This window comes from Sprattus sprattus (genome assembly GCF_963457725.1).
Source record: "Sprattus sprattus genome assembly, chromosome: 1".
Taxonomy (NCBI): domain Eukaryota; kingdom Metazoa; phylum Chordata; class Actinopteri; order Clupeiformes; family Clupeidae; genus Sprattus; species Sprattus sprattus.
Window position 1 is genome coordinate 24,380,022 of NC_137920.1, and position 11,884 is coordinate 24,391,905.

The window sequence follows — 11,884 nt, forward strand, 5'->3', positions numbered from 1 at the left end:
ACACACATACACACTCACACACACTCACCACACACACCCTCTCACACACATACACACTCACACACACATACACACTCACCACACACCCTCTCACACATACACTATCGCACAAACATACACTCTCTCTCACACACACACACACACTCTCTCACACACACACACACACACACACACTCACACACACACACATAGACTATTCCACACACAGACACACTTACACACACACACACGGGCACTTCACCGTCATCTTCAGGCAAATTCCAAAGCATTGACTTAAGTGTTGTGCTTATACACAGAGGCAGACTACTACACCGGGGACCATAGCTCTGTTGTCCTACGCACAAGTGTACAGAATAGTTTGAGGCTGGATTTCTTCTTAAAAAAATAGACATGTATCATCGGGCAGTTCTCGTACATGCACACAAACACACAAACCCACCCACGCACACATGCACACACACACAAACCCACGCACACATACACACAAACCCACGCACACATATGTGGACATATGTGTTTACAGCTAAGCCACCAATTCAGTGATGAACTTATTTTTACTTGAGTATAATTTCAGACGATTCTCTTTCTCTTTTTTCTCTCTCGAAGGTCGAAAGCTATTTGGCTAAGGTGTTTTACGAGGAGAATGTTGGGCATCAGGGCATTCATCAAACACAGGATCTTAAACACACATATTTGTCTGTTGTGGTTGTTCTTCTACACAATTGTCCTCTTTGGCCTTCCGTACTTCCATCTAAGGCTGGGTCTGACCCTTTTCAACTGCTCCTCCTCAAGTCAGCTACTATTCCATTTGTGTGTGTGCGTGTGTGCGTGTGCGTGTGCGTGTGTGTGCGTGTGCGTGTGTGTGTGTGTGTGTCTGTGTGTGTGTGTGTGTGTGTGAGAGAGTGTGTGTGTGTAGCTCTGACACACCTGTCTCAGTTATATAGTTCTGTTCTGTCACCTGATGATCATGGCAACTGGTTTAGCATTGGGCTAGCTTAGCTTAACTTCACTTATACCTGAACCACTGTGAATCGCAACCTGATTTTCAAACCCTATGAAGATTTGTTTTTGCAAAGAGGTTTGAGATGTTGACGTGCGTGATTGAGCAGTGTTAAAATGCTGGAACACTGGAACTCTACACCAGGCTGGTGTGTTCCATGGATCATTAAACCAGTTACTTTGATTGTACCAAGCAAGTGGCTTAAAGCTTGTTGCTATAGCAATGCTCTTGTTCTCTTGTGAGAAGATGGGGATCCAACCTTCTGGAATAATCCATGACCACTTTCTGTCTGTGTATAGGAAATGTATAGACACACACACACACACACACACACACACACACACGCACACACACACGCACACGCACACAATGTATCTGCACCCACATGCTGTTCCACATCAGCCCAAACAAGTACTCACACGTACGTATGTACGTATGTACATACACACACACACACACACACACACACACAGATAAACACACAGTGGGATGGTCCTGACGTTAGGCATTATGATCACAGTCTGTGTACGTAAGAACCTGCATGATCAACAACTGGCAAGCCATGGCAACGGGAAAACAAACAAATGCATACCAAACCAACATAAAAACAAGAGAAAAAAATTACTAATTCAAGCTTTAACAACACGTGAGTGTAAAAATATAAAGTACCGGTTTATGAGTATTTTCATAAAGATTTATATAGAAACAAATATTTGTTTGATTTAGTCCATAAAATGTATATCTCGGAAGCTTTTGAGTGTACCCCTTTTTACGTATACATCAAACAAGGGAAGCAAATAAAATAATACAAAGACAAACAGCCATCAGGATTGCGGAGACACAACCAACCATCTCGGGTCACAAACAAAAACAAACCCTGTCCTTATATTTACCCTTCCTTTTTCGATTTCCTCAGAGATTTGGCAACCAACGGCCAGCAAGAAAGAAAATATAAACAAATACAAAAAACAAACAAAATATATATTTATATATATTTATAAAATAGAAATCGCCCAATGCACACCGTTCCACTGTTCTCTCTCTCGCTCTCGTTTGTCTCTTGCTGGTGATCAAAGGTCCTTTCCTCCTTTACGTTCTACTACACCCCCCCCCCCTTCCTCTCTTGCCTGTCTGGCTCTGGGCTGTATCGGTGGCGGTGGAACCGCCCTAGAACCTGGAACCTGGCCACGATCTCAGACTGACCAGCTCTAATCTGGGATCAAACCAGACCAGATCCCCAGAGCCAGATCAGGGGAGACCCGCTGGGCCGATCAATTCTAGATCTCGATGAGGTCCATCTCAAAGGGAGCCGTTGTTTCCTCTCCAGATCTGATGGCATGGACTCTGGTTCGGGATCGATTCTCTCCAGATCACGGTCCCCTATCTGTTCTAGAATCACGACCACCTGCATGGTTCCATAACTCCTCCTCTTGCACCCCCCCACCCCCCACAGTGTCCAAATACCACCACGTGATTCCCCCCTGTGATGCCCCTCTGGCGCCCCCCCCCCCCCCCCCCCCCCCCCATCACTGCCTTCACCCCACGGCCTTGTGCTTGCCCCCGCAGCAGTGTATGGCCACGCCGCAACGGTGGCACGCCCTGAGCGGTCCGTAGCAGCACATGCAGGGTGCCAGCAGCGACAGGCCCAGCAGCGCCGCCCAGCGCAGCCAGAAGCGGTCCTCGGTGGCGTCGCACGAGCACGGGTCCGAGTAGTCGCCCTCCGGGTCGGACATGCAGTGGTAGAGCAGGCTGTCGGCGCACCACATGAAGCTGACGCGCCGGATGCAGGTGCGCACGGGGTCCGGGGCCTCCGTGCAGTGGCCCCGCCGGTTGTCCTCGCGCCGGAACAGGTCCCGGCAGTAGACGCAGCGGGCGCGCTCGCCGCCGGTGACTATGCCGCCGGCGATCCCCACGGCGCCGGAGGAGGAGGAGCAGCCGCTGCTGCTGACACCGGCGATGTCGGGGTGGTGGGATGATGACCGTCCGCCGAAGCCGGCGAAGGTGCCGAGGCCACGCTTCCACTTGGACTGGAGCCCGCGGGGCTGCCCCGTCACCACGGCGACCCCCCTGCCCCCGCCGCCTTCACCCCCGCCGCCTCCTGCCTTCTTGCCCTCAGTCCGGTGGGGGTCAGAGCCCCCGTCCCCACCCAAACCACCCCCTCCCCCTCCCACACCTCCTCCCGAGGGGTAAGGGTACGTGTAGTCATGCTTGGGGGGGTCAGACTTGTCAAAGTGCACGTAGGCATCCGGGTCCGTGATGGGGAGGAACGGCGCGGGGCCGAAGGGGTCGTGGAAGTGCGGGTGGTGGAGGTGGTGGAGGGGGCGAAGTGCCGCCAGGGGGGAGGGGTGGTGGGGGGGCTTGTTGCCGTAGCGACCACCTCCCGTAAGGTGGGCATCCCGGTAGTCCCCGTATCCCGTGGAGAGCCAGGCGCGCTCACGCGGGTTGATGCGCACGATCTCCTCCTCTGGGTCGTCCAGCTGGAAGCTGACGTGGCGGGGGAACACCGACACCGGCTGCAAAGGATCATGGGTAACACATATCAGACAGGGTAGAGAGAGGCAATGTTCTTACTATGTTGATAAAAGTCTGAAAAGATACATTCATTAATTTTGTTTTGTACGTGTTTCATTTTTATTTCTTGATTATTCTTTAATTTACTACATTGTTTTTTAAGTGCTGTTATTGATTCATAAAATAAGCTGGGAAAGCTCTTATCTTGGCCATGCATGACCTAAATGACAGATTTTTCTCATCTTTCTGAGCACTTAACCTTCTACCGCCACCAAACACACGCACACAGAGAGTGAGAGAGAGATCTCTCCCCCTGTCCACAAAGTAGTGGTCATCTATCCAGGACCGTGTTTTCTCACACACACACACACACACACACACACACACACACACACACACACACACATACACACACACACACACACACACAAACACACACACAAACACACACACACACACACACACACACCAAGTCTGCCTCTCACCTGGTCCACAAAGTAGTGGTCAGAGAGTCTGTGCTGGTCGTAGAAGTGTCCCATGATGCAGTTGTGTCGGCGAGACTCGCACAGGTTGATTGGGGCCAGTGTGTGCAGGGTGGGCTCACGCCTCTGGGAGGAGCTGGAGGAGCTGTCCGTGGCGTTCTGGCGGACGGACGGACGCACAGACAGATGAAGAGGAGCGAAAGAAAAAAAGAGGAACAGACAGTTAGTTTGGCAACTTCCCTTCACACAAACATCTACAGGTTGATCTAATATTAAAAGTCGAACTATAACTAACTAACACGCATTGCTTGGTGGCTACAATGGCGGGATGGAGGGACAGAGCGATGAAAAGACAAAAAGAATAAAGAATAAGAGACTGTACAGATGGTTGATTTAGCCACCTGACTTGACTTCGTTATTATCGACAGTTTGATTGGATATAGTCATTTTAGTCATTTAGCAGACGCGAATGTCAAAAGTGACGTACAAGGGAGAGAACAGTCAAGCTAAGAGCAATAAAACCTGGTGTAACAATAAATACGACTTTACATAAGAAATAGAAAACGACATAGAAAAGAAAAAAGAAGTGCAGGAACGTAACTGCTGTAAGTGCAGTTACTGCTGTAAGTGTAAACTAATACGAGCGTTGTTGATGAGTATGAGTGACAGAAAATACTGGAGGGGTGGACGGAGAGAGTAAAAGACAAACAGAGAAAGAGGAGAGTAGAGGAGGACGGCTAGTTTAGCTACTTGACTTACACAGCCATCTACAGACTGCAAACTACTCCACTACGCCACGCATTGGTTAGTGTTTCAGATCAGCGAAGATATTGGAGTAATTTCATTTACACCTCCACTAAAGCTGAACGAAAGTGGTCCAGAGTTGGTTTATTAGCGGGACTGTTAGGATTTAGTGTTGCATTATTAGCAGGACTGGATTCAGTGTTGGTTTATTAGCATAGATCTTTGGATTCAATGTTGCTTTATTAGCATAGCTCTTTGGATTCAATGTTGCTTTATTAGCATAGCTCTTTGGATTCAGTGTTGGTTTATTAGCATAGCTCTTTGGATTCAGTGTTGCGTTATTAGCAGGACTGGATTCAGTGTTGTTCAGTGTTGTTTATTAGCATAGCTCTTTGGATTCAGTGTTGCTTTATTAGCATAGCTCTTTGGATTCAGTATTGCCAAAAGCTAGAGCTGGACAACAGAGAAAAACAAGGTGTGGTTATTAAATAGTGAGACTGTTATAAAGAGTATTTATGAGAAACCAGCATAACATGTTCTTTAATTACAATTGAATAACAGCGTTAGCCTCATTATTTAATAGCCACAACCTATATAGTCTTTGTAATATCCCAGTCATGGACGTTACAACAATACACCTATGACCTACTCTTAACTGAACAAGCAAAATACATACTGATGCCATGCATAAGTGAACGTTCTAAACATGATTGAGAACATCTTGGACCATGGAGGCGGGACAGTGCGTGAGACAAAGAGAGGCAGAAAGAGAGAAAAAGCTAGAGCTTGAAGGAGGGATTAGAAGATGAAAGAGAGACTGCCTTTAAAACCCCCTTTATTTAAAAACAAACCATTCAGTATATAGTCAGTAAATAATCAGTATATTTCACCAGCTGATAAACAAGCATAACTTCAAAAAGAGAAAGAGAGAGGGTAAGTCCACAGACGGGGTTGATTGCATTAGCGGTGGTTTGGATGCATGTGCAGTGGTGATCTCTTTAATCTGTCTTCGGCTTGAATGACCACAAACTAATCTTCTTTAACTCATCCTCAAGCATGCTACTAAACCAAACAGGGATGAGAGAGTGTGTGTGTGTGTGTGAGAGAGAGAGGGAGAGAGAGAGGGAGAAAAAGTTGCAGAGAAAGGGAGAGTAGAAAGAGTAGCAAAGAGGATTTTCTCAGCATCATAGATTATCTCTCTCTCTTTCTCTGATTCTGTATCTTTTCCTGTTCTATCACCCACACCCTTCTCATCTCCCTCTCTCTCTCTCTCTCTCTATCTACCCCCCCACCCCCCCCTCTCTCTCTCTATCTACCCCCCCACCCCCCCCCTCTCTCTCTATCTACCCCCCCACCCCCCCCCCCCCCCTCTCTCTCTCTATCTACCCCCCCCCCCCTCTCTCAGGCTGCAGTCCAAGAGAATGACAAGAAGCTGTTCTATCACCCACACCCTTCTCATCTCCCTCTCTCCCTCTCTCTCTCTATCTACCCCCCCTCCCTCTCTCTCTCTATCTACCCCCCCCCCCCCCTCTCTCTCAGGCTGCAGTCTGTGGCCAGAGTCAGAGTGTCTGCTGGAAGCTTCTGTTAACAGCTCCCACCTCCCAGCCAAAAATAATAGCAGCCCCCAAGTGATACACACACACACACACACACACACACACAGGTATGCATACAGACATTTCCCTACAAAATACACCACACAAACACACACAATATTGCACATAAGCACTTAGTATAATATAAACACAAAATGTGCACACAGCCTGCAAACACAGACACACACACACACACAGAGTACAAACACAAACACACATACACACACATAGACTGCAAACACACACAGAGTTCAGAGTACAAACACAAACACACACACACAGACTGCAAACATAAACACACACACACAGACTGCAAACACATACACACACACACACACAGAGTGCAAACACACATACACACACCATGTGATTGGTAAGGGAGCTGCCACCAAGGCACTCTCACTAGTGTGGGTGATTACAGCTAAAGGCTTAATATTCACCACACACACACACACACGCAGACACTCACACACACACGCACATACACTCACACACACGCACACACACTGTGCTTGAAATACTGCAGGATGTGTGACAGACATGTCAATGCTTTCTGGGAACTAATCACCACTAGCGCAGTTGTTATTTATGAATGGGAGGGGTATGTGTGTGTGTGTGTGTGTGCCTGTGCATGTGTCTGTGTGTGTGTGTGTTAAATAAGCATGTTGTGATAGCTTATGAGTACAGCCTGTACTTATTTAGATGCATTTTTAGGCTATGTTTGAATGTGTTTGTGGCAGTGTCTGGCTAGTTTTTGTGCTCCAACTTCTGTGTGTGTTTGTGTGTGTGACTGAGTGAGAGAGAGAGAGGGAGAGAGCTATGCAGTGTCTGTAAGGGGATGTATTTGTGGCTATGTGTGCGTGTGTGTGTGTGTGTGTGTGTGTGTGTGTGTGTGTGTGTGTGTGTGTGTGTGTGTGTGTGTGTGTGAATATGTGCCGGGGGTTGCTATATACCTCCTGTCTGAGAGTGGGTGTATTTGTGGCTGCGCTAATTATCAATTTTAGCCACCAGACCAGACAGTAGGCACAGACTAGGCCTGGCATCCGGACATTCTAGAAGCAAGCCCAGAGTCAACAATCTCACACACACACACACTCCTGAAATGTCCTCACAAACCTGTCTCCATCTCCTTGGACACACTGGACAAATCTGTCCTCCATTCATGCAACTATGTCTGTGGCATCCCATAACCTTGTCTGTCCCCACAGTCCTGTAATGTCCTCACAAACCTGTCTCCATCTCCTTGTAAACTAATACAGTAAAGCCCACCATCTCCTGTCTATACTTCCTTGTAATGTTTGTCTATCTTTGATTCATTTCTCTGCTGTTTATCTATGCTGTTGTGTAAAGTAATATCCTAGCATACCTCCTCCTCACACAATGGACAAATATGCCTTCTAATCACGCAAAGGTTACGTTTTCGCATTGTTGTCTGTCCACTGTCCCCACGAACAAGTCCGTCTAGAGTCCTTCAAAGCAGCAGCAATGGGTTTTGGTCTAAAACAAGTCAGCTCACGACATAAAAGGCACACAAAAACCCTTGTGCAGCCGAACAACAGCCAACACTGATAAAAGCGCGTTAGCATGCTAACTGCTGTCTAATGTATACATTTTCACAAACAACGTGGTGTATATCCTGAATGGCTTAAAACAGGTGTGTTTATCTGTCCTTCACATGACCATACCATTAAAATGCATTTGAAGGTGATACCAAAGCTAGTTGCCCACAAAATCATACCTCAAAAAATCAATTGCTGTACACTTTTGCTTGAACACAGATCTGTCCTTACAAACCTACAAATAACGCTTTTTTTCTACAGACCTTCGCGTTTTTAATCTGTGAATAAGCCCTGCGTCTGTGAGAGACATGACTTCCTGTTTGTTGTGGTATTTGTGGTCTCGGTCACCTGCTCTAGATATATATTTTTTCATCTCATGAGGCAATGTGAGAAGTCACAGGAAGATATAGTGATAGAAGTGCAGCCATTGCCTACTCTGTAATGTGATACAGGTATAGAAGTGCCCCCATAACACACTCAGTACTGTGATACTCTGCAGAAGCTCTCATACGGCCAACAGGCAGGAAGAGGAAGCATATACCCCCATATACCCCCCCCAGTCCCCAAAGTGCTAGCGACGCTAGTACCAATAGGGTTTGGCTCCCTTGCAAGTCTCCAAAGCGCTAAGAAGTGTGCTTGTGACAGACGCTAATACCAATAGGGTTTAGCTTCCTCTGTAGTCCCCAAAACGCTAAGAGACGTGGTATCGACAGACCCAAGTACCAGTATGTTTTAGCTTCCTTGCCCGATCTCCCCACACGTCCGAGCGTGCAGGTTTGAGACCATTGTGGGACTGTGCTTTTCACAACACGGGCTCCGTTAGCACGTTGTGTCTTTTGGAGGTCAGCCTTATTTACTTCTCAGCGTAGTCAAGTGGCACTCACTGTGAAAACGTCATCATCTCCCAGCTCCGTCTCGTTCTGAATGGTGGACGAGGATGTTGTTGATCCTGGAGAGGGGAGAAAGAGAGAGAAACATGGAAAAAGTGCAGAGGAACCACACGCACACGCAGCTCTCCATCCACTAACACCATCAGTCTTACATGAGCATGCACACATCATCGTACCACACACACACACACATCTCTTCAGCCATTTACACCTCTGTCTTACATGAGCATGCAAACATGCACACATCATAGTACCACACACACACACACATCTCTTCAGCCATTTACACCTCTGTCTTACATGAGCATGCAAACATGCACACATCAAGGTACCACACACACACACACACACACACACACACACACAGTCACACACACACACGCACAGGCACACACGCATACACACAAACACACACACACAGTCACACACACCCTCTCACACACACACACACCCCTTCAGCCACATGCACACATCATAGTACCACACACACACACACACACACACACCTTCAGTGAGGTCCTCAATGGCCTTCCTGACGCCGCGGTCGAAGGCGCGGGCATCGGCGGGGCTCTGAAAGGTCAGGCCGCACTTCTGGTTGTCCACCCTCCAGTGATGGAAGGTGGGCGTGGCCTTGGTGTACACCAGGTCCTTCCTCAAGAAACACTCAAGGATCGCCTGTGTGGACGGAAACACACACACACACACACACACACACACACACACACACACACACACACACATACACACACCACACCACACACACACACACACACACACACACACACACACACCACACACACACACACACACACACCACACACACACACACACACACCACACCACACACACACACACACACACACACACACACACACACACACACACACACACACACACACACACAACACACACACAAAATAAAGTGTTTAGTTAAATATTGTCTGTGGGTGTGTGTGTGTAAATGTGTGTGTGTGTGTGTGTGTGTGTGTGTGTGTGTGTGTGTGTGTGTGTGTGTGTGTGTGTGTGTGTGTGTGTGTGTGTGTGTGTGTGTGTGTGTGTATATATCTCTGTATGTCCTTTTGTTGGAAACTATAGCATAGCACCGGAAGAAGATATGGTGAGAAGAGAAAAAGAAAGAGAGTAAAAAAAAAAGAGAGAGAATGTCTTTCTGATATACCTGCTTGTCTTTGAGTCGCTCGCCGTAGATGAGGAAACCATGGCGACCCAGCAGCTCCAGGTCATTAGGGGCAACTTTGCACACGCCCACCCGGCTAAGCCCGCCCCCTTCCTGGGCCAGCCAACCACCGCTAGAGTCGTCCCGAGTCATCACCCACCGCTTTGACACGTACTATGTAGCTATCACTGAAGAGAGAGAGACAGAGAGAGATATTGGGTTAGAACCATCAAAACTGCTTTGACATATGCTATGTAGCCATCACTGGAAAGGAGGGGAGAGAGAGAGAGAGCGAGAATGAGAGAGTGATAGAGAGAGAGAGAGAGAGAGATTAGGAGAGGATGACAGAGAGAGAGAGAGCGAGAGAGATATTGGGTTAGAACCATCAAAACTGCTTTGACATATGCTATGTAGCCATCACTGGAAAGGAGGGGGAGAGAGAGAGAGAGCGAGAATGAGAGAGTGATAGAGAGAGAGAGAGAGAGATTAGGAGAGGATGACAGAGAGAGAGAGAGCGAGAGAGATATTGGGTTAGAACCATCAAAACTGCTTTGACATATGCTATGTAGCCATCACTGGAAAGGAGGGGAGAGAGAGAGAGAGCGAGAATGAGAGAGTGATAGAGAGAGAGAGAGAGAGAGATTAGGAGAGGATGACAGAGAGAGAGAGAGCGAGAGAGATATTGGGTTAGAACCATCAAAACTGCTTTGACATATGCTATGTAGCCATCACTGGAAAGGAGGGGGAGAGAGAGAGAGAGCGAGAATGAGAGAGTGATAGAGAGAGAGAGAGAGAGATTAGGAGAGGATGACAGAGAGAGAGAGCGAGAGAGATATTGGGTTAGAACCATCAAAACTGCTTTGACATACGCTATTCGCTGAAAAAGACAGTGTTGGAGAGAGAGAGAGTGATAGAGAGAGAGCAGGAGAGGGAGAGAGAGAGGCAGATTGTGTTAGAGAGAGAGAGGCAGATTGTGTTAGGTTGATTTCAGTTAAGTTCTTCAGTGTAGGCCTCTTAGTTGTATTCTCTATCAAATGATCAGGGATGCAAACCCACATTACATTACCGGCCTTACATGAACATGCAAAACAACACACATGTAAGTGACACATGACAACACATATCCACACACACACACACACACACACACACACACACACACACACACACACACACACAAACATACAGGGGCACCTATAAAAGCAGACCCAAACCACACAGGCAGATAATGTCAACAATATGACAGAATCCAAGCAACAAACCTCTATTCAACGTCCATAAATACAAATAAGTAAATAAGTAGTGGAAACAGAGAGCCTCAGATCATAGCAGAGCTCCGAGTGCGAGCACGCACGCACGCACGCACGCACGCACGCACGCACGCACACAGACTCTCTCACATATACATGATGCAGACCAACATTTGAGTATCTGACTAACTGCACTGGCTGACCCTGTGTGTGTGTGTGTGTGTGTGTGTGTGTGTGTGTGTGCGTTTAACCATTAGCTTCATATCATCTCGGCTTCGTTCTCTCTCTCTCTGTTTTCATAAGCATGTGCATTTTTGCGGGGCTCGCGAGCAGATGGCCGTTGCCGTGGCAACAGCTAGCACTTCCTGTTCGTCTATGGCGACGACCTTTCAACCCTCCCACCCACCCAACCTTCTTCATATAGACATGTTATAACACACATACACATACACATACACACACACACACACACACACACACACACACACACACACACACACACACACACACACACACACACAGATACACACACACACACTCAAAGGTGACCGAGTGGCTAAATTCGTGTCGATATGGAAAGCATAAATTTGGAGTGGCGACGAGAGGCTGCAGCTTTGAAAATGGCGGCCAAACACAGTTCGCCTCCTACACGTTTTACACCAGGCTTTAGGATGACACC

General features: G+C 47.6%; 1 protein-coding gene across 1 annotated transcript in view; it reads right to left on the bottom strand.

Annotated features, from left to right (window-relative positions):
- Window positions 1-2,535: 2,535 nt before the first annotated feature.
- Window positions 2,536-11,884, bottom strand: part of spred2a (sprouty related EVH1 domain containing 2a) — a gene marked incomplete at its 3' end in the record, with an annotated part of 20,245 nt that continues 10,896 nt past the window's right edge. The window contains 6 exon segments of the mRNA XM_080838004.1: window positions 2,536-3,513; window positions 3,997-4,152; window positions 8,776-8,840; window positions 9,288-9,456; window positions 9,959-10,111; window positions 10,113-10,143. Of these exon segments, the coding sequence (XP_080694130.1) occupies window positions 2,536-3,513; window positions 3,997-4,152; window positions 8,776-8,840; window positions 9,288-9,456; window positions 9,959-10,111; window positions 10,113-10,143 (1,552 nt within the window).